Genomic DNA, 24,158 nt, shown 5'->3' with positions numbered 1-24,158 from the left:
TAGTTAATTTGATTTTTAATAATGCCTTGTTTAACAACCAATTCACAAAATTAATGAAAATTTAACAAGCTTTCAAAAGTCACTATGGATTGGCACACCACTGCTGAAACAAAGACTCATTGAAAGTATCCTATTCAGATTTCTTTTTTTTCCTGAATATAAGGCTGGATAACTATTAACATTTAAATACTGGTGGGGCGTGGTGGCTCACACCTGTAATCCCAGCACTTTGGGAGGCCGAGGAGGGCAGATCACTTGAGGTCAGCAGTTCAAGACCAGGCTGGTCAACCCTGTCTCTACCAAAAATACAAAAATTAGCCAGGTGTGGTGGCGCGCCCCTGTAATCCCAGCTACTCGGAAGGCTGAGGCATGAGGATCTCTTGAAACCTGGAGGCAGAGGTTGCAGTGAGCCGAGAAGGCGCCATTGCGCTCCAGCCTGGGCAACAGAAGGAGACTCTTAAAAAAAAAAAAAATTAAGTTTCCATTATGTGTTGAACACCGTTCTAAGGAAATATGCATATATTATCTCATTTGATTCTCATAACTGTCAGATATTGTCATTGTCATTTTTTTAATTTAAAATTGAAAATGGAGGCTTAGTTAATCTATTCAAAGTCAGACACCTAGAATATGGCATAACTAAGATATGAGCCCAGGTCAGTGCTCTTTCTACTCACTGCCTTCTGAAGCTTACACTGGAAGACTAGGTCAAGAAAAGGTGTACTGACAATTGATTCCTCCATTTTCCTGAAGTTATTTAGCCCACTCCCACTCCAGCTCCACTGTGAACCTATAAATCCTGTGCCTCATTAGACAAAGGGAGTGTCAGTTGTGGTAATTCTTAGGACATTACCATGGTTACCAGGCACAGAGTCCAGTGCCCCAACCTGGACGTTCCAGAAGAGGCCAGGGAGGATCTGAGATGGCCTTCTTCAACTTGTATCTATTGGGATATCAAAATTCCTTTCAGAACAAGAAAAGGAACACAACTGAAGAAACAAGTAAGGGGAATATAGGGTAGAGGGTTAGAAGGGCCACTTCTTTACCTAGATGCTTCATAGCCACTTCCTAAATATTTATTTTCCTACCTGGGGTTAGAGATTTATCCTCCAAGGCCAACAGTTACACTAGTTAAAATTGTGGAATAGGGACAATATCCTTTCAGCTTTGCTCTCCTGTCATTTAATATCCTTATTAAGACACACAATTTGGGCCAGGTGCAGTAGCTCACATGCAATTCCAGCACTTTGGGAGGCTAAGGCAGGAGGATTGCTTGAGTCCAGGAGTTCAAGACCAGCCTGGGCAACATAGTAAGACCACATCTCTATGAAAAGTTACACAAATTAGCTGGGTGTGGTGGTGCATGCCTGTGGTCCTAGCTACTTGGGAGGCTGAAGTGGGAGAATCACTTGAGCCCAGGAGGTCAAGGATGAAGTGAGCCATGATCACACCACTGTACTCCAGCCTGGGCGACAGAGCAAAACCATCTCAAAAAAAAAAAGACACACAATTTGTTCAACCAAATAAGTGTATTCTTAGTCATTCGTTTGCTCATTTAACCAACATTTGTTAAGCACCAGGCTTTATGTGCCTGGCATTATGTTGGTGACTAGGGTTAAGACCTCTGCTATAAAGTGACTATCTGATGAGAAAGATAAGTGTGCAAACAAAAATTGCAATATATTGTATGATTACATTAAATATGGAATGTTCTAGAGCCACTAAGAAGGAAGTACCTGATACTATTGGATTTGGAATAAGAACGGGGGAGTGGAGGATGGGGGAATCCTTCAGAGAAGACTTCACACAGGAAATGCTTCCAGAACTGGGTGTTAAAGGATGATTGGAGTTCACTAAAAAGAAGGGGATGGCCGGGTGCGGTGGCTCACGCCTGTAATCCCAACACTTTGGGAGGCCGAGGCGGGCAGATCACGAGGTCAGGAGATCAAGACCATCCTGGCTAACACGGTGAAACCCCGTCTCTACTAAAAATACAAACAATTAGCCGAGCGTGATGGCGGGCGCCTGTAGTCCCAGCTACTTGGGAGGCTGAGGCAGGAGAATGGTGTGAACCCGGGAGGCGGAGCTTGCAGTGAGCTGAAATCGAGCCACTGCACTCCAGCCTGGGCGACAGAGCGAGACTCTGTCTCAAAAAAAAAAAAAAAAAAAAAAAAAAAGAAGGGGATATAGCACAGACAAAGGAACAGAGACCTAAGAGAGAACCATATTAAGTGAATTCCAAGTTCGTGGGTACAGATAAAGGGTAAAGTGGAGAGGTGCTGGGAGGCAGACGTTGAAAACTAGGAAGGGGCCAGATAATTGAGGATGCTGTTAGCCATGCTAAGCATTTTAACTTTATAGACAGCCATTGAATTTTTAGTAGGCAGTGAGCAGATCTACATTAGATTCAAAATGCCTAGCCATGCCTCACACATAATAGAGGTTGCATAAATATTTGTAGGGTGAATGGATGAATAAATAAGTTTGAATAACTGTAAAACAGGAAGCTAGGGGAGGCTTTACAGGAGATATGACAATTGATTTACATCTTAAAAGATGAATTGTTGCCGGGCACAGCGGCTCACGCCTGTAATCCCAGCACTTTGAGAGACTGAGGCGGGCAGATCATGAAGTCAAGAGATCAAGACCATCCTGGCCAACATGGTGAAACCCCATCTCTACTAAAAATACAAAAAAAGAGCCAGGCGCGGTGGCTCACGCCTGTAATCCCAGCACTTTGGGAGGCCGAGGTGGGCAGATCACGAGGTCAGGAGTTCGAGACCAGCCTGACCAACATAGTGAAACCCCGTCTCTACTAAAAATACAAAAAATAGCCAGGCGTGGTGGTGTGTGCCTGTAACCCCAGCTACTTAGGAGGCTGAGGCAGGAGAATTGCTTGAACCTAGGAAGTGGAGGTTGCAGTGAGCTGAGATTGAGCCACTGCACTCCAGCCTAGGCAACAGAGTGAGACTCCATCTCAAAAAAAAAAAAAAAATACAAAAAAAATTTGCTGGGCATGGCGGTGCATGCCTGTAATCCCAGTGACCCAGGAGGCTGAGGCAGGAGAATCGCTTGAACCGGGGAGGCAGAGGTTGCAGTGAGCCGAGATCGCGCCACTGCACTTCAGCCTGGCAACAGAGCAAGACTCCGTCTAAAAAAAAAAAAAAAAAAGATTGTAAAGAACAATCTTACACAGGCCTCCATTGGTCATTCTCTGTCCTCTGCAATTCCATCAAAGAAGTTCTGTTTTACTATCCAGCTTCCAGGCAAGATTTGTACAAAGGGTACCCCTGATGGACCTTAGAGACTCCTTAATATCCTTATACAAGCCCTTCCCCTCCCAACCCCAACTGGGTCCCAGCATTATGCCATGGGACTGTTTTTATCTCCAAATAAAGAGGAGCTCTTCTCTACCCTCTTTCAGAAAAACAAACTCTTTGAGAAACCTACAAATTTCCCTTTTTCCAGGCCAAGATTAAGCCTCTCCTGGCTGCTCCAATCCTACCTACCCCTACTAGATAGAATTCTCTCACCATGAAGAAACTGAGTGTACAGCCGACCAGTTGTCCTACCCAGTTAGCTACTTAAGCACTGTTGAACAAGACTTGATACTGATCCAAAGAGGCCTGGGCATCATTTCTTTATAGGCTAGACAAAGTGGAAGATTTTACTTTATAAAAATCAGAGCCCTCTGTGGGATGACAGAGAAGTATCCCGATATCATCTACTATCTAAGTTTTCTCATTCTGGTGACAGAAAATCAGAGGCAGGAGGTTTGGCCAAACCTGTGGAACGTAAGGTTAGAGGGAAGATTGAACATCAAATATGACACCCCTACTCCCTGCTTGCTTCCCCTCCACCCCAATTTTATACCCTCCAGTTACTCTCGCAAAATATGGACAAAGGATTTCAACTTGCCAGTTTCTAATTAATCCATACTTTTGTTGGCTCAAGCACTTTATAATAAACAACTACTTATTATGCAGTATACCAGGCACTGTACTAAGCACGCTACATGCTTAATTTCATTTAATACTCTAACATTCCTGTGAAGTAGGTATTACTGTTCCCTTTTTATCAGTAAGAAAACTGAGGCTCAGGCCGGGCATGGTGGCTCACGCCTGTAATCCCAGCACTTTGGGAGGCCGAGGCGGGTGGATCACCTGAGGTCAGGAGTTCGAGACCAGCCTGGCCAACGTGGTGAAACTCCACCTCTACTAAAAATACAAAAATTAGCCAGGCGTAGTGGCACATGCCTGTAATCCCAGTTACTCGGGAGGCCAAGGCAGGAGAATTGCTTGAACCCAGGAGGCAGAGGTTGCAGTGAAGCGTGATCGCACCATTGCACTCCAGCCTGGGTGACAAAAGCAAAACTCTGTCCCTGCCCCCCCAAAAAAGAAAAGAAAACTGAGGTTCAAAGAGGTTAACTTACTTATGCAAGACCACAGCAATAGAGCCAGAATTTGATTCCAAATTGTCTAACTTATCTGTCTGTGCTCTTAAACACATTATTTATGAGGACAAATGATGCAGGTCTTTTTCCTGTAAGCAGGCCACTGTACAAATGATTGATGGTCAGCCTTTCTAGGTGAATCTGTTAACCCCCAAACCCTGAATTCAAATGTCAGTTGGGCTTTCATAAAGAATTACTCACGGCCGGGCGCGGTGGCTCACGCCTGTAATCCCAGCACTTTGGAAGGCCAAGGTGGGCGGATCATGAGGTCAGGAGATCGATACCATCCTGGCTAACACAGAGAAACCCCGTCTCTATTAAAAATACAAAAATTAGCCAGGTGTGGCAGCGTGTGCCTGTAGTCCCAGCTGCTGGGGAGGCTGAGGCAGGAGAATGGCGTGAACCCGGGAGGCGGAGCTTGCAGTGAGCCGAGATTGCGCCACTGCCCTCCAGCCTGGGCGACAGAGCGAGACTCCATCTCAAAAAAAAAAAAAGAATTATTCACTTCTCCCCAGCAAGTGGTTCTTAGGAGCTCACCATTCACTGGCGCTAAATGGTAACTTTGCTAATGGCCAGAATTGTTGACTTAACTACTGTATAGAGTCAAAACCTTGCAGCCTCCTCCCATAACCCCTGGGTAACTTCCTGAGAGTTAACAACATTCTACAACTTCAGAACAGTGTTCTGCAAGAGAAAGAGTAACTGGATGGGTTCTTTCTGACCCCTCATCTCTCTCCCTCTCTCTCTTACATACACACACATCTGCATGCACGTCAGAGAATCATATAGTCCAACTACTATATGCAAATACCAAAACAATAGTTTGATTTGTTTCCTGTGTTTAAAACTCAAACTTTGGCCAGGCACAATGGCTCACAACTGTAATCCCACCACTTTGGGAGGCTGATGCGGGCAGATCACTAGAGACCAGGAATTCAAGACCAGCCTTGCCAATATGGCAAAACCGCGTCTCTACTAAAAATACAAAAATTAGCCAGGGGTGGTGGCACACACCTGTAATCCTAGCTACTCTGGAGGCTGAGGCACGAGAATCTCTTGAACCTGGGAGGTGGAGGTTGCAACGAGCTGAGATTGCGCCACTGCACTCCAGCCTGGGCGATAGAGTAAGATTGTCTCAAAAAAAAAAAAAACATAAAAGCCCCTCAAACCCCATTGGGGTTATTGTTGAAAACTCAATATAGGAGTTCAAACATATTCTTCCAAAGAAAATAGGAATTTTCCTTCTGGGACAAGAATTTAGTGAAATCACCATTTGACATAGCAACCAGTTACCACTAATCCCATCCTTCTGAGAGGTATCTTGAACTAAATGTGACCAATTTGTTGCTGGGGTCTGGCTCACCTAATCAGCACCTACAAATTCCTACCAACTACACACCCCTGGCATAATCTTGCTACTAGGCATCAAGCTAGCAAGCTTGAATCAATTAACAAATACTATATGATGAAAGTTGAGGCCTGGCACGGTGGCTCATACCTGTAACCCCAGCACTTTGGGAGGCCGAGGTGGGCAGATCTCCTGAGGTCAGGAGTTTGAGACCAGCCTGGCCAACATGGTGAAACCCCGTCTCTACTAAAAATACAAAAATTAGCTGGGTGTGGTGACGGACGCCTGTAATCTCAGCTATTCGGGAGGCTGAGGCAGGAGAATCGCTTGAACCCGGGAGGTGGAGGTTGCAATGAGCCTAGCTTGTACCATTGCACTCCAGCCTGGGCAACAAGAGCAAAACTCCATCTGAAAAAAAAAAAAGAAAGTTGAATGTAATTACAGTAGACTCATCACAGTCTAATCGTTTGTGAGTTAATTTTTTAAAAGATTAAATTGTGGCTGGGAGCGGTGGCTCACTCCTGTAATCCCAGCACTTTGGGAGGCCAAAGCTACTCAGGAGGCTGAGGCATGAGAATGGCTTGAACCTGGGAGGCTGAGGTTGTGGTGAGCCGAGACCGTGCCATTGCACTCCAGCCTGGGCAACAAGAGCAAAACTCCATCTCAAAAAAGAAAAGTTCAGTGTATGTCTTCTCTTGATCCACAATTTAATCTTTTTTTTTTTTTTTAGACTGAGTCTCGCTCTTTTGCCCAGGCTGGAGTGCAGTGGTGCAATCTGGGCTCACTGCAACCTCTGCCTCCCGGGTACAAACAATTCTCCTGCCTCAGCCTCCCGAGTAGCTGGTATTACAGGCACCTGCCACGCCGCTTGGCTAATTTTTGTATTTTTAGTAGAGGTGAGGTTTCACCATGTTGGCCAGGCTGGTCTCAAACTCCTGACCTCAAGTGATCCTCCCACCTCGGCCTCCCAAAGTGCTGGGGTTACAGGTGTGAGCCACCAAGCCCAGCTCACATAATGAACTTTAAATTTTACTTTGACTTAATATAGTAGTCCCTCCTTATTCATGGTTTTGTCTTCCAAGGTTTCCATTTTTCATGGTTGACTGTGATCCAAAAATATTAAATGGAAAATTCCCAAAGTAAATAATTTACAAATTTTACATTGTATGCCCTTCTGAGTAGAGTGATGAAATTTTGCACTTGGGAAAATCCCACTTGGGAAGAGAATCATCCCCTTGTCTAGCATATTCACTATCCACCTGTTACTGCTTGGAAAAAATATATAGTGTATATAGAGTTTGGTACCATCTGAAGTTTCAAGTATCCTCTGGGAGTCTTGGAATGTCTGGAATGTATACCAAGGATAAGAGGGGACTACTGTATGTGTAAATGCAGATTCTTTTTTTTTTTTTTTTGAGATGGAGTGTCTCACTCTGTCGCCAGGCTGGAGTGCAGGGGCTCAGTCTCCGCTCACTGCAACCTCCACCTCCCAGGTTCAAGCGATTCTCCTGCCTCAGCCTCCTGAGTAGCTGGTACTACAGGCACATGCCACCACACCTGTCTAATTTTTATATTTTTTAGTAGAGACAGGGTTTCACCATGTTGGCCAGGCTGGTCTCGAACTCCTGGCCTCAAGTGATCCTCCCGCCTCGGCCTCCCAAAGTGCTGGGATTACAGACGTGAGCCATCCCCCACCCAGCCTATGTGATATATATTTATTTATCTATTTTGGGTGTTTTTTGTTTGTTTAGAGACAGGGTCTTGCTCTGTCACCCAGGCTAGAGTGCAATGACACTATTATAGCTTACTGCAGCCTCAAACTCCTGGGCTTAAGTGATCCTCCCACTTCAGTTTCCTGAATAGTTAGGAGTACAGGTATTGTGATATTCTAAGCAGAGCCCCACCCCGCTAATTTTTTTGTAAAGACGGGATCCCACTATGTTGCCCAGGCTGGTTACCAACTCCTGGCCTCAAGGAATCCTCCCGCCCCATCCTCCCAAAGTTCTGGGATTACAGGAGCAAGCCACTGTGCCCAGCTTCATTCTGGGTTTTATATATTGCCTTCCCATTACGACAGCTAAGAATTTAGCTTTCTTATACCACACACTTTCCATCCCCCACCCTTTTTCCAGTATAGGTATATCATAATTTTAGGTTCAAGATAGGCAGAATTCTAAGAATTATCCTCAATAAACCTTGCCTGTGTGTAATCACCTCCCCTTTGAGTGTGGGTAGAACCTCTGAAAAACTGAGATACCACTCTGTGATTGTTAATTTATATGGAATGAGGGAGAGTATCTGAATGAGCTTTATCTAATCACATAAACTCTTTAAAAGCAGAGTTTGGCCAGGCGCTGTGGCTCACGCCTGTAATCCCAGCACTTTGGGAGGCCAAGGCGGGCAGATCACTTGAGGTCAGCAGATCAAGAACATCCTGGCTAACATGGTGAAACCCCGTCTCTACTAAAAATACAAAAAAAATTAGCCAGGTGCGGTGGCGGGCGGCTGTAGTCCCAGCTACTCGGGAGGCTGAGGCAGGAGAATGGCATGAACCTGGGAGGCAGAGCTTGCAGTGAGCCGAGTAGCGCCACTGCACTCCAGCCTGGGCGAAAAAGCAAGACTCTGTCTCAAAAAAAAAAAAAAAAAAAAAGAAGAGGAGGAGGAGGAGGAAGGAGGGGGCCACATGTCAAGAAATGCAAGTGGCCTTTAGGAGCTGAGAGTGGCCTCTGGCTGAGAGCCAGCAAGGCATCAGCCCTATAACCACCAGGAGCTAAATTCTGCCAACAACCTGAATGAGCCTGGAAGTAGATTCTTCTCTACAGTCTCTAGATAAGACCCTAGCCCAGCCAACCTTGATTTCAGCTTTGTGATACTCTAAGCAGAGAACTCAGTCAAGCCAGTCCAGCCTTCTGACCTACAGAACTGTGAGATTATAAATAGATGTTGTTTTCAGGCCGGGCGCGGTGGCTCACACCTGTAATCCCAACTCTTTGGGAGGCCGAGGTGGGCAGATCACCTGAGGTCAAGAGTTTGAGACCAGCCTGGTCAACATGGTGAAACACCCTCTCTACTAAGGTGGCAGGTGCCTGTAATACCAGCTACTCAGGAGGCTGAGGCAGGAGAATCACTTGAACCCAGGAAGCAGAGGTTGCAGTGAGCTGATATTGCACCATTGCACTCCAGCCTAGGCAACAAGAGCAAAACTCCATCTCAAAAATAAATAAATAAATACAAATCAATAAGGCTGGGCATGGTGGCTCACACCTGTAATCCCAGCACTTTGGGAGGCCAAGGAGGGTGGATCACCTGAGACCAGCCTGATCAACATGGCTAAATCCCGTCTCTACTAAAAATACAAAAATTAGCCAGGCGTGGTGACACATGCCTGTAATCCCAGCTACTCGGGAGGCTGAGGCAGGAGAATTGCTTGAACCCGGGAGGTGGAGGTTGTAGTGAGCCAAGATCATGCCATTGCACTCCAGCCTGGTTGTCAAAGGGAGACTCCCTCTCAAAATAATAATAATAATAATTAAGAAATAAAACAAAAAAATAGATGTTTTCAGTCACTAAATTTATAATTTGTGATGCAGCAATAGAAAACTAATATGATATTAAATCAGTAGTCTTGTAGTCTTACAACTATGTAAAAAAGTTTCACTGCTAAGCCAAATAATGTCACTGTAACTTTTCCTTTCATTTTTCCTATCCCTAGAGACTTTTTGTTTATCCCTAGAGTTAAGAATTCCTGGCCTGGCATGGTAGCTCACGCCTGTAATCCCAGGACTATGGAAGCCCGAAGTGAGTGAATTCCTTGAGCCCAGGAATTAGAGACCAGGATGAACAACATGGGAAAACCTCGTCTCTACTCCCCAAAAAAACACACGAAAATTAGCCAGGCGTGGTGATGCATGGCTGTAGTCCCAGCTACTCTGGAGGCTGAGGTGGGAGGATTGCTTAAGCCCGGGAGACAGAGGTTGCATTGAGCTGAGATTGCCCACCACTGCACTCTAGCCTGGGCAACAGAGTGAGACTCTGTCTCAAAAAAAAAAAAAAAAAAAAGAATTGACATCATGTTTTCATTTGTTGGTTCTATATGTACTGATTGTTACTTCTTTCCCCAATACTTCAACAGCTCTGCCAAAAGCCCAATGATATTTTTTCAGTCACTCAAAACACAGCAATCTGTCAGTTCCATTTTTTCCCAAACTGCCTATCCTACTGTAGTCTAGACTGTTCATTCTCAAAGCCTGTTGCATAATTATTGTCCTGGGACTTGCTTTTGCCTCTCTCCAAGGTAGTATTCCCTGTTTCCTGGATCGCATGTTTTTTTTTTTTTTTTCTTGGCTTACTCCCTCCTCTTCCTGCAATATGCCAAGAAGCTTTATAAGAATGCATAGGAGGTATGTTTATGAGTCCAGAATGGCCTTATTCTATACCCTCACACTTGATTGACAGTTTTTCCAGATAGGGAATTCTAGGTTGAAAATCATTCTCTGAAAATTTTGAAGCTATGTTTTTATTGTCCTCTAGCTTCCAGTTACATTCCTTTGTATGTAACTAATTCATTTCTTTCTGGAAGCTTTTTTTTTTTCTGAGATAGGGTCTTGCTCTGTTGCCCATGCTGGAGTGCAGTGGCACAATCTTGGCTCACTGCAACCTCTGCCTCCTGGGCTCAAGCGATCCTCCCACCTCAGCCTCCTTAGTGGCTGGAACTGCAGGCACACACCACCATGCCTGGCTAATTTTTTGTATTTTTTCTAGAGATGGGGTCTTGCCATGTTGCCCAGGCTGGTCTCAAACTCCTGCAATCAAGCAATCTGCTTGCCTCAGTCTCCCAAAGTGCTAGGATTACAGGCGTGAGCCACTTCGCCCGGTCTCTGGAAACTTTTGATTTTCTTTTTGTTCCATAGTATTCTGAAATTTCAAAATGATGGAATTTATTGTAAGTCTTTTTTCATTCATTGTTATGAACACTCCATGAGCTCTTTCATTCTGGAAATTTATGCTTTCCATTTCTGAGAAATTTTATTTTAATTTTTAATTTTTTTTTTTTTTTGAGATGGAGTCTCACTCTTATCACCCAGGCAGGAGTGCAGTGGCGCGATCTCAGCTCACAACAATGTCCGCCTCCTGGGTTCAAGCGATTCTTGTTACTCAGTCCCCCACGTAGCTGGGATTACAGGCGCCTGCAACCATGTCCGGCTGATATTTGTATTTTTAGTAGAGACAGGGTTTCTCCATGTTGGCCAGGCTGGTCTCGAACTCCCTACCTCAGGTGATCCACCCACCTTGGCCTCCCAAAGTGCTGGGATTACAGGCGTGAGCCACCGTGCCCACCCTTAATTTTTAATTTATTGCTTCCTTTATTCTTTTTCAAACTACCATTTGTCAGCTATAAAGTCTCCCAAATTGATCTTCTAACATTAATCTTGATATTATTATCATTATTATTAATTACTATTTTCGAGACAGGGTCCTGCTCTGTCACCCAGGATGGAGTGCAGTGGAACGATCATGGCTCATTGCAGCCTCAACCTCCCAGGCTCAAGCGATGCTCCCAGCTCAGCCTCCCTGAGTAGCTGGGACTACAGGTGCAGGCTACCATGTCTGGCTAATTTTTGTATTTTTTAGTACAAACGGAGTCTCCCTATGTTGCCCAGGATGATCTTGAACTCCTAAACTCAAGCAATCTGCCCACTTTGGCCTCCCAAAGTGCTGGGATTACAGGCGTGAGCCACCATGTCTGGGTTATTTTATTTATCTTCATCATCATTATTATTATTTATTCTTTGGAAGGCTTCCTTAATTTTATCTTGCAACCTTGTGTTAATTAGCTATTGCTGTATAACAAATTACCCTAAAATATACAGGCTTATAACAGCAAATATTTATTATTTTACTGTTTCTGTTAATTCAGAAGCAACTTATCTCGATAATTCTGGCTCAGAATCTCTCACATGGTTGCAGACAGGATGTCAGCAGGGGCTGTAGCCATATAATGGTTGGAGATTGGGTGGGGGCTGAAGGAGCCATTTCCAGGATATCTGGTGGCCCCAGTTTCTCTGTGGGTATTGACAAGACACCCCAGTTTCTCACCATATGGGCCTCTCCATAAGCTGTTTGAGTATTCTTATATGGCACCTAACTTTCTTTCTTTTTTTTCTTTTTTTTTTTTTTTTGAGATGGAGTCTCACTCTGTCCTCCAGGCTGGAGTCCAGTGGCGCGATCTTGGCTCACTGCAAGCTCCGCCTCCGGGGTTCACGCCATTCTCCTGCCTCAGCCTCCCAAGTAGCTGGGACTACAGGCGCCCGCCACCACATATGGCACCTAACTTTCTTCAGAGCAAGTGATCAGAAAGGAGACAAAATGCATTTTTATGACTTAGTCTCAGAAGTGACTGTCACTTCACTTTTTCTATTTGTTAGAAGAGAATTACTAAATCCAGCCCATACCCAAGGGAAGGGGAACTAAGCTCCACTTCTTGAGGGGAGGTATATCAAAGGATTTGTGGAAATATGTGAAAACCAGCACACCTTCATATCAGAACATTTTTTTTTTGCTTTTTTTTCTTCATGAAGAAGATAAGAACATTTTATCTTGGTTATTATATTTTAATTTCCAAGGACCATTTTTGGTCCTCTGATTTTCCTTTGTTATATTTTCTGTCTTTTCTCCATGAATATATACTTTATTTGAAATTCTCTTCTTTTCCTTGCATTGACTCTTTTTCCCTCTGAGCCCTTTTTCCTATGAGTTTATTTTGGTCTCTGTTTTTCTCAGTGATTACTCACCTCAAATAACTAGTGATCCTTGGCTTTCCATTCTGATTTAAGGGTAAGAAACAAAAAAAAAGCTAACTAGAAGCTGATGGAGGGAGTTGTCCATTATGGGCTTCATTCCAGAGCTTTCCTCTGGCTCTCTATAATTTCTCCGGGGAAGAATCCTATTATTCCTTCTCTGGGTATTGGTTATATGTTTATCTACTAGCATGCTGCAGCTAGGACAGAAGAAGGTATTGAGGGTCTTAATTTTGAGGATCCTGACTTTTTTAACTTAATCACCAGATTTTCTGTCCTATACCTGTGCCAGCTATATTAGTCAGTTCTCACATTGCTTTAAAGAATTACCTGAGACTGAGTAATTATAAAGAAAAGATGTTTAACTGTCCCATGGTTCTACAGGCTGTACAGGACGCATAGCAGGGGAAGCCTCAGGAAACTTACACTCATGGTGGCAGGCAAAGGGGAAGCAGGCATGTCCTACGTGGCTGAAGTAGGAGAAAAAGAGAAGAGAGAAGGGGTGGGTGGGTGGTACTATACGGTTTTAAACAACTAGATCTTGTGAGAACTCACTATCACGAGAACAGCAAGTGGGAAATCTGACCCCATGATCTAATCACCTTCCACCAGGTCCCTCCTCCAACACTGGAGATTACAATTCGACACGAGGTTTGGGTAGGGACATAAATCCAAACCATATCACCAGCCTTCACAGTGAATCCTGTGATTCCTCAGATGAATTAGCTCAATTCTAGATGTATCCTCCACTACAGAAACTTAGGTAATAACATTCTTTACTCTGTTAGGTTAATTGCCACCCTTCTGTCCACTTTGCATTTTCCAAAAGATATTTCTACTGAAATATCTCATATGCTCTTATATCCTTGACCACTCTCTTTGCCCTTGAAGGTTAATATCATTGTGATTATGATGATGATGATGTCATTTTAGCAAATTTGGGAGGAAAAGGAAATAAAGCCAATAAGGTCAATCTACCATTTTAAAAAACTTTTCTTGTTAATGTAACTTCAAAATTATAGAAAATGTGTAAGACTTGTAAAAAGAATTTCTCTACACCCTTTACCCAAGTTAACTCATTGTTAATTTTGCCACTCTCTTTTTTGCTTTGTCTCTACTATAATATCTATTTTTTCTCAGATAGTTGAGAATAAGTTGCTCATATTATATCTCTTTCCCTCTAAATAAGCTTGTATCTCCTAACAACAACTCACCATGTAGGTATCAAATTCAGCAAATCTCAACACTGATACAATGCTGTTATATAATTACCTACAGTGCATTTCTCAGTTTTGCCAATTGTTTCATAAATGTCTCTCTTTTTTTTTTTTTTCAGACAGGGTCTCACTCTGTCTCCCAGGCTGCAGTGCATTGAGGTGATCATGGTTTACTGCAGCCTTGAGCTCCTGGACTCAAGCGATTCTCCCACCTCAGACTCCCAAAGTGCTGGAATTATAGGCATGAGCCACCACACCTGGCCAACTTTTTTTTTTTTTTTTAAGAGAGGAGATCTCAGCCTGGCCAACGTGGTGAAACCCAGTCTCTGCTAAAAATACAAAAATTAGCCAGGCATGGTGGCCGGTGCCTCTAATGCTAGCTACTCAGGAGAATGAGGTGGGAGGATTGCTTGAACCTGGGAGATGGAGGTTGCTGTGAGCCAAGATCACGCCACTGCACTCCAGCCTGGGTGACAGAGTGAGACTCAATCTTAAAAAATAAAAATAAAAGAGATGAGGTCTCGCTATGTTGCCCAGACTGGCCATTAATGTCTTTTAGAGCAAAATTTTTCCTTCCAGGATCCAGTTAAGGATCAAGCATTGCATTTAGTGAGCGTGTCTCTTTAGTCTCCTTTAATCTGGAATAGTTTCTCCACCTTCGTTTCATGATATTGACTTTTTTTTTTTTTTTTTTTTTTTTTTGAGACGGAGTTTTGCTCTTGTTGCCCAGGCTGGAGTGCAATGGCTCACCACAACGTATGCAGTCCAGGTTGAAGCGATTCTCCTGCCTCAGCCTCCCAAGAATTACAGGCATGTGCCACCAGGCCTGGCTAATTTTGCATTTTTAGTAGAGATGGGGTTTCTCCATGTTGGTCAGGCTGGTCTCAAACTCCCAACCTCAGGTGATCCACCCACCACAGCCTCCCAAAGTGCTGGGATTACAGGCATGAGCCACCATGCCCGGCCAATATTGACATTTTTGTAATAGTATAGGCAAGACATTGTGTAGAATATTCCATAATTTGGATTTTTCTGATGTTTCTCATGATTAGATTGAGTTTAAACATCTTTGGCAGGAATAAGCGACATTATATCTTCAGTCCATCATATCGGGAGGCTCATGATGTCATTTGGTCCCATTACTGGTAATGTGAACTTTGACCACTAAAGGTGTAATTATTGGTTTTCTTCACTGTCAGGTTACCATTCTTCTTTTGTAACCAATAATTTCTGGTAAGATTCTTTGGAAAAATGTAAGTATTCTTTTTTTTTTTTTTTTTTACAAGGTGTCACTCTGTTGCTCAGGCTTGAGTGCAGTGGCACAATCACAGCTCACTGCCTTGACCTCCAGACTCAAGCAATTCTCTAACCTCAGCCTTCCAAGTAGCTGGGACTACAGATGCACACCACCACACCCAGCCAATTGTTTTGATTTCTAGTAGAGGCAAGGTCTTGCTATGTTGTCCAGGCTATTCAAATTCCTGAGCTCAAGCGATTCTCCCGCCCCAACCTCCCTAAGTAGTGGCATTACAGGCGTGAGCCATTGCACCCAGCCAACTATCCTATTCTTCATCAAACTTTCACCCATTGATTTTAGTATCCATTGATGGTTTTGTGTGAATCTGTTATTTCTGTGATAATTGCAAAATGGTGATTTTCTAACTCCAATCCATTTTAACTCAAAGTTTACTACAATTTTTAAAAAATTTTTTTGTAGACACAGGGTCTCACTTGTTGCCCAGGTTGGTCTCGAGCCCCTGGCCTCAAGCAATCCTTCTGCCTGGTACAAGCACAGATTACAGGCATAAGCCACCTCACCTAGCCCCCAGCTTTTAAGTGACCCACCTTTTCTGAGTTTTTCCAAAACATTCAGCTTCATTTTTCTTTTCTTTTCTTTCTTTTTTTTTTTTTTTTTGAGACGGAGTCTCACTCTGTCCCCAAGGCTGGAGTACAATGGCACAATCTCGGCTCACCGCAACCTCCACCTCCCAGGTTCAAGCGATCCTCCTGCCTCAGCCTCCCGAGTAGCTGGGATAACAGGCGCCTGCCACCACACCCGGCTAATTTTTGTATTTTCAGTAGAGACAGGGTTTTACCATGTTGGTCAGGCTGGTCTCAAACTCCTGACCTCGTGATCTGCCTACCTCAGCCTCCCAAGGTGCTAGGATTACAGGCCCGTGCCCGGCCTCAGCTTCATTTTTATAAAAGCCTCTGCCAGGCCAGGCGCAGTGGCTCACACCTGTAATCTCAGCACTTTGGGAGGCCGAGGCGGGTGGATCACCTGAGGTCAGGAGTTCGAGACCAGCGCTGGACCAACATGGAGAAACCCCATCTCTACTAAAAATACAAAATTAGCCGGGCATGGTGGCTCATGCCTGTAATCCCAGCTACTCAGGAGGCTGAGGCAGGAGGATCACTTGAACCCAGGAGGCAGAGGCTGCGGTGAGCCAAGATCCTGCCGTTGCACTCCAGACTGGGCAACAAGAGCAAAACTCCATTTAAAAAATAAATAAATAAAAATAAAAGAAAAGCCACAGCCCTTTTTCTCCACACATATTCCATCAGTTCAAATATTTCATTTGTCTGGGTGTAGTGGCTCACGCCTATAATCCCAGCACTTTGGAGGCTGAGGTGGGCCAATTGCTTGAGCCCAGGAGTTCAAGACCAGCCTGGGCAACATGGTGCCTGTCTCTACTAGAAACCCTGTCTCTACTAAAAATACAAAAATAAGGCTGGGCGTGGTGGCTCATGCCTGTAATCCCAACACTTTGGGAGGCCAAGGTGGGCAAATTACTTGAGGTCAGGAGTTCAAGACCAGCATGGCCAACATGGCAAAACCCCATCTCTACTAAAAAAAAAAAAAAAAAGTCAGGCGTGGTGGCAGGCACCTGTAGTTCTAGCTACTTGGGAGGCTGAGATGGGAAGATTAAGGCTACAGTGAGCCATGATGGCACCACTGCACTCCATCCAATGTGGGTGGCAGAGCAAGACCTTGTCTCAAAAAAACCTAAAACTAAAAACAAACAATCAAATATTATTTCATTAAATTACAAAATTGCAGGTACATGGTAAAACTAGCATAAATTGTCGGGAGAGAAGGGGAATCACAACTCACTTTTGGCAAGCATGAATTAAAACTTGAGAGGCTGGCCATGGTGGCTCACACCTATAATCCTGGCACTTTGGGAGGCCAAGGCGGGCAGATTGCCTGAGCTCAGGAGTTCAAGACCAGCCTGGGCAACGTGGTGAAATCCCATCTCTATTAAAAATACAAAAAATAGCCAGCTGCTGTGGCTCACGCCTGTAATCCCAGCACTTTGGGAGGCCAAGGCGGGCGGATCGCCTGAGGTCAGGAGTTCAAGACCAACATGGTAAAACCGCACCCCTACTAAAAATACAAAATTAGCTGGGCGTGGTGGCAGGTGCCTGTAATCCCAGCTACTCAGGAGGCTGAGGCAGGAGAATCACTTGAACCCGGGAGGTAGAGGTTGCAGTGAGCTGAGACAGTGCCATTTGCACTCCAGCCTGGGGAACAAGAGCAAGACTTCGTCTCAAAAAAAAACAAAAACAAAAAACAAAAAACAAAAAATTGGCCAGGCACGGTGGCTCATACCTGTAATCCCAGCACTTTGGGATGCCGAGGCAGGGCCGATCACCTGAGGTTGGGAGTTCGAGACCAGCCTGACCAACATGGAGAAACCCCATCTCTACTAAAAATATAAAAATAGCCGGGCGTGGTGGCGCATACCTGTAATCCCAGCTACTCAGGAGGCCGAGGCAGGAGAATCGCTTGAACCTGGAAGGTGGAGACAGTGGTGAGCCGAGATCGTGCCATTGCACTCCAGCGTGGGCAACAAGAGTGAAACTCCCTCTCAAAAAAAAAAAAAAGTGTGGCACACGCCTGTAATCCCAGCTACTTGGGAGGCTGAGGCATGAGAATCGCTTGAAACCAGGAGGCAGAGATTGCAGTGAGCTGAGATCACGCCACTGTACTACAGCCTGGGTGACAGAGTGAGACTCTGTTTTCCAAAAATAAACAAACAAACAAAAGACTTGTGGGCACTTGTGGGCTGGCCAGGTGCGGTGGCTCACGCCTGTAATCCTGGCACTTTGGGAGGCTGAGGTTGGCAGATTGCCTGAGCTCAGGAGTTTGAGGCCAGCCTGGCCAACATTGTGAAACCCCATCTCTACTAAAAATACAAAACTTAGCTGCATGGTGGCACACACCTGTAATCCCACCTACTCAGGAGAATTGCTTGAACCCGGGAGGCGGAGGTTGCAGTGAGCCAAGATCGTGCCACTGCACTTCAGCCTGGGCGACAAGAGTGAGATTCCATCTCAAAATAATAATAATAATAATAATAAAGAAGAAGAAGATGGGGGAGGAGGAGGAAGAGGAAGAGGGGGAGGAGGAGGAGAAAGAAGAAGAAAAAGGAAGAAGAAGAAGAAAGAAGAAGAAAAAAGAAGAAAGCAGAAAGAAAAGGAAAAGAAAAGAAAGAAAAAGAAGCAGCAGCAGCAATGGTAATGTACAAAAGAGGAAGCCATAGATCAATGTAAATATAAATGAACAAACCCACTGGCAGATCAAATTTAAAAATATATTAAAGAGGCCGGGCGTGGTGGCTCACGCCTGTAATCCCAGCACTTTGGGAGGCCGAGGCGGGTGGATCACGAGGTCAGGAGATCGAGACCATCCTGGCTATCAAGGTGAAACCCCGTCTCTACTAAAAATACAAAAAAATTAGCCAGGCTTGGCGGCGGGCGCCTGTAGTCCCAGCTACTTGGGGTTGGGGGGATTGAGGTAGGAGAATGGCTTGAACCCAGGAGGCCAAGCTTGCAGTGAGCCGAGATCACACCACTGCACTCCAGCCTGGGGGGCAGTGTGAGACTCCGTCTCAAAAAAAAAAAAGAATAAAAAGATGTTTCTTAGCATAATAAACACCTCCCACCTCACCTCACATCATACACAAAAATAAATTCCAGAGGCTGAGGCAGGCAGTTCATTTGAGGTCAGGAGTTCGAGACCAGCCTGACCAACATGGTGAAACCCCGTCTCTACTAAAAATACAAAAAAATTAGCTGGGCTTGGTGGTGCATGCCTATAGCCCAGCTACTTGGGAGGCTGAGGCCGGAGAATCACTTGAACTCAGGAGGCGGATATTGCAGGGAGCCGAGATTGCGCCTCCCAGCCTAGGTGACAGAGCAAGACTTTGTCTCAATCAATCAATTTCAGATGAATTAGAGAGTTCAATAAATAAAACTACAGAAATATTAGAAGAAAACATAGAATATTTGCATATTCTTAGCAGGGTTTTGCAAATCTTTCTTTATTAGACATTAAGCCCAGAAGCCTAAAAGAAAATATTGACAGTTTTTACTAAAAAATTATTTAATTGTGTATCAAAAGACATCATAAAGTTAAAATCAAGAGAGACACTGAGTGAAAATATTTGCCATATATAGATGGGTGTATATCTACACGCACATATACTCACATATATAAACCCATACATACTTATATATTCGTATGTATAAATCATGTACGCAATAATATTAAGAATATATAAAAAGCTTCTAAGTAAAGCACCAAGCCAGACTCCCCCTCTAATCCAACATCAATTATTTATTTATTGGGAATTGATTGTGCCAGCCACTGTGTAAGACACTGGAAATACAACAGTGATTAACACAGACAATAAAACTAGTAAATAAATAAACAAGATACAAATTGTGCCGAGTGCTAGGGAGAAAATAAAGGGGCAATGCAATAGAACAGAAGTCCTAAACTGCTGGCCTGGGGGCCAGATGTAGCCTGATGACATGCTCAGCTTGCAGAGTGCTTTTTTAAAAAAAATTTAGACCAACATCTAAAAATCCAGAGATTTTATGTAAAACCAACATTTCTGACTTCTCTTTAAAAATTAGATTTGGGGGCCGGGCACAATAGCTCACACCTGTAATCCAAGCACTATAATTCCTTTTTTTTTTTTTTTTTGAGATGGTGTCTCACTCTGTTGCCCAGGCTGGAGTGCAGTGGCACGATCTCGGCTCACTGCAACCTCCGCCTCCCAGGTTCAAGCAATTCTTCTGCCTCAGCCTCCTAAGTAGCTGGGATTACAGGAGCCTGCCACCACGGCCAGCTAATTTTTGTATTTTTAGTAGGGACGGGGTTTCACCATGTTGGTCAGGCTGATCTCGAACACCTGACCCCGTGATCCACCTGCCTTGGCCTCCCAAAGTGCTGGGATTACAGGCGTGAGCCACCATGCCCAGCCTATCCAAGCGCTTTGGAAGGCCAAGGTGGGTGGATCATCTGAGGTCAGGAGTTTAAGACCAGCCTGGCCAACATGGCGAAACCCTGTCTCTACTGAAAATACAAAAATTAGCTGGGCATGGTGGTGCATGCCTGTAATCCCAGCTACTCGGGAGGCTGAGGCAGGAGAATCACTTGAACCCGGGAGGCGGAGGTTGCAGTGAGCTGACCTTGTGCCACTGCACTTTAGGTTAGGCAACAAAGTGAGACTCTGTCTCAAAAAAAAAAAAAATTAGATTTGGCCACACTGGCCCTAAACTGTGGCTGTAAATGACAACAAACAGCTAGAATAAAGTAGCAGCTTCCCCTTCAGATGGTACAGTTTTCTTACCCAGCTTGCTTTACTCATAAGCATTATCTGCCTGGCCCTTACGGACAACTGAGTTTGAAAGTGCCGTAATGAGGAGTAACTTGGAGAGGCCCACTTTATTTTACTTTATTTTTTTAACTTTTATTTTTTATTTTTTTTTTGGAGAGGCAGGGTCTCCTTATGTTGCCCAGGCTGGTCTTAAACTGGGCTCAAGTGATCCTCCTGCCTCATCCTCCTCAAATGCTGAGATTACAGGCATGAGCCACCATGCCCAACAAGAGGCCCTCTTTAGACAGAGAATTCAATGAATTAATGTTTAAGCAACAGCCTGAAGAATGAGGAGCTTGTCATGTATAGAGCTAAGCCTAGGGCTTCATCTTCATAAGAGCAGATTCAAAATCGAGAAAAAATTCAAAGCCAAAACTGTAGCAGGTTACCTCCACCTCCCACTTTGATCAGACTGCTTTCATTGCATCCCAGCCTTGAAATTCATCTCCCAGTTCTGACAACCTTTTTAATAGTGCAGACCCTAACATAGCTATGCACTGTGCCCATCATCCATGATCTCATAACAAAAGAAACCATAGAATAGTATTTCTAATGCCACTATCCTTTTCACAAAGACATTCAGGCAACTTGGCTACCCTCTGCCAAGTTTGGCTACCCTCTGCCAAGTTTTGCTTCAACCATATCATTCAATCTTCCACCTGAAAATTACATTCAATGGTAATTTCATTCTATTCCTAGTATTTTCTTGAAGCCACTTGAATTGCCCCAGAGTTGAAGTCTGTGCTCACATGGCCAAGCTGTGAGACACATAGGCTGACTTCTGGGAGTTCATTATAAGGCCATGAAAAGTGTTGTGCTCCAGAGACACCTGTCGAGACAAAGGTGACTGTATTTGGCTTTTATCTAAGATGTTTAGTCTTCCTAGAGTGATGAGTACCATAACCACAGATGTCAAGTGGGAACTCAGGGCAGCCTGACAATCCTATCATATTCCCCTAGTCACTCTCCCAATCCTCAAGTCAACTATTTCACATCTCCCTCCTTGAATCTCTGAAGCCCCTCTCCCATTCTCACTCTGAGCTAACTTCCTTGCTCCTTATTTCACTAAGAAAATTAGAAGGAATCAGAGACTTTCCATCATCCCATTTAACATTCCACTCCATTCCCTCTGGTTCAATGAATAAACTGATTCCTTTTGTGTACTGGAGCCCATCCCTTCTCATCTACTCAAAGATTTTGCTCCTAAAACTATCATCTTCTCCCTCAGGATTCTCCTTCTTTCCAGATCATTTCCATCAGTATACAAATATGCTATAATCTCTTTCATCTGGCAAGGGAAGGGCAAGGGAAGAAACCTCCCTTGACCACGTGGTCCCCTCAAGTTATTGCCCTCATTTCTTTCTCCACCCTCCTCTCCCCACTACCATCCTGATTATATCAAAATTCCTGGAAAGAGAAGTTTATACTCACGGTCTAGGAAAAAAAAAAAAAAAACCATGCCAATTGCCCCTGCTTTAAATTCATGATCACCAAACTCAAGCGGGTCTTGTTGTCCGCTTGAGTTTAGTGATTATCGCTGCCCAGAAGTTCAAACTACATTTCCTGGTTCCATTCACTCTCCTAGTCTCCTGGAGGCCTTTTCCTACCTTCTCCTGTTTCTTCAAATGTCCAACACCTCCTCCCCCATCCTCATTCTCACATAATGAGTTGCCTTCTATTTCACAGAGAAAACAGAAGCAATTGGTAGATAATTTCCATAAGCTATCACAAACCACATCTATCCATCTACCTGCATCTGTGCCCATATATCTCCTATTATCATGAATGAATGGCCCACGCACCTATTAAGACAAACCCCCTCCATTTTTGACCAGATCCCATTTCTTTTTGCCTTCTCCAAAACACCACTCCAATAATTCTTCTCACTCTTGCATTAATTTGTCCATCTATAATTTCCTCTTCTGGCTGAGCCCAGTGGCTCACACCTGTAATCCCAGCACTTTGGGAGGCCAAGGCGGGTGGATCACTTGAGGCCAGGAGTTCAAGACCAACCTGACCAACATGGTGAAACCCCATCTCTACTAAAAATACAAAAATTAGCTGGGCGTGGTGGTGCACGCCTGTAGTCCTAGCTACTTGGGAGGCTGAGGCAGGAGAATCGCTTGAACCTGGGAGGCAGAGGCTGCAGTGGGCTGAGATCATGCCACTGCACTCCAGCCTGGGCGACAGAGTGAGACTCAGTCTCAAAAAAAAAAAAATCTTCTTCCATCTTAAAACCCCTCATTTCCTATTTCCCTATTCCCCGTAGACGTAAGAGTTGTCTGTTTTGGCTGGGCGCGGTGGCTCATGCCTGTAATCCCAGCACTTTGGGTGGCTGAGGCAGGTGGATCACTTGAGGTCAGAAGTTCAAGATCAACCTGACCAAAATGGGGAAACTCTGTCTGTACTAAAAATAAAAAATTAGCCGGGCATGGTGGCATATGCCTGTAATCCCAGCTACTCAGGAGGCTGAGGCAGGAGGCAGGAGAATTGCTTGAACCCAGGAGGCAGAGCTTTCGGTGAGCCAAGATCATGCCATTGCACTCCAGCCTGGGCAACAAGAGTGAAACTCGGTGTCAAAAAAAAAAAAAGAGTTGTTTTTTCTGTCTCTGGTTCTTCTTCTTCTTCTTTTTTTTTTTTTCCAGATGGAGTCTTGCCCTGTTGCCCAGGCTGGAGTGCAGTGGCGCAACCTCGGCTCACTGCAAGCTCTGCCTCCCGGGTTCATGCTATTCTCCTGCCTTAGCCTCCTGAGTAGCTGGGACTACAGGCACCCGCCACCATGCCCAGCTAAGTTTTTGTATTTTTAGTAGAGATGGGGTTTCACCGTGTTAGCCAGGATGGTCTCGATCTCCTGATCTCGTGATCCGCCCGCCTCGGCCTCCCAAAGTGCTGGGATTACAGGCGTGAGCCACCACGCCCAGCCTATCTCTGGATCTGCCATTCTCTCTTGAGCCCACACCAACCCAGGCACTTGCCATCACCACACCATTAAAACTGCTTCAGGCTGGGTGCAGTGGCCCAGGCCTGTAATCCCAGTACTTTGGGAGGCCGAGGCAGGAAAATCGCTTGAGTTTAGGAGTTTTAGATCAGCCTGGGCAACAGAGTGAGACCTCATCTCTACTAAAAATCAAAAAAATTGGCTGGGCATAGTGGCACGCACCTTTAGTCCCAGCCATCAGGGAGGCTGAGGAGAGAGGATTACTTGAACCCAGGAGATTGAGGATGCATTGAGCTATAATCACACCACTGCACTCCAATCTGAGCAACAGAATGAGACTCTCTCTCTCTAAAAAACAAAACAAAACAAAACCCTGCTGTATCCATTTACCAACGACTCACATATTGCTAAATTAAACGGTAAACTCTTAGTTCTCATTTTATTTAACATATGGGCAGAAAAGTACAACAGAGCTCAGATGGTTCTGAATCCTGGTACTGCTGAGGTTGCTTGAAATATGTGGCTAGCTGGGAAGGGTTTGACCTTATGGTCCACCACGGGGAACATGCCTCCTACTTTTCTATTACCTCAGAACTGGTTTGGGAAATTCACAACGTGGGGCAGGGAGATTATGGGTAAAATACAGCATTCTCTTCGTCTCCTAGCAAGCCCACATCTACCTTGCTTACCCTGGTCTTTCATCCCAAATTCTATGTCCATTAATTCAGGGAACC

The 24,158-nt window shown here is 44.6% G+C and overlaps 1 protein-coding gene across 1 annotated transcript in view; it reads left to right on the top strand.

Moving 5' to 3' along the window:
• Positions 1-159: 159 nt before the first annotated feature.
• The window catches only part of SPMIP11 (sperm microtubule inner protein 11), a 39,879-nt gene continuing 15,880 nt past the window's right edge, over positions 160-24,158 (top strand). Inside the window, exon 1 of the mRNA XM_003825804.2 lies at positions 160-1,001. Coding sequence (XP_003825852.1) covers positions 923-1,001 — 79 coding nt within the window. The 5' untranslated portion in view covers positions 160-922. The remainder of the gene's footprint in view (positions 1,002-24,158) is intronic.

The sequence above is a fragment of the Pan paniscus genome, chromosome 10, assembly GCF_029289425.2.
Source record: "Pan paniscus chromosome 10, NHGRI_mPanPan1-v2.0_pri, whole genome shotgun sequence".
Lineage (NCBI taxonomy): Eukaryota > Metazoa > Chordata > Mammalia > Primates > Hominidae > Pan > Pan paniscus.
This window is presented reverse-complemented; position numbering and strand designations above follow the sequence as displayed.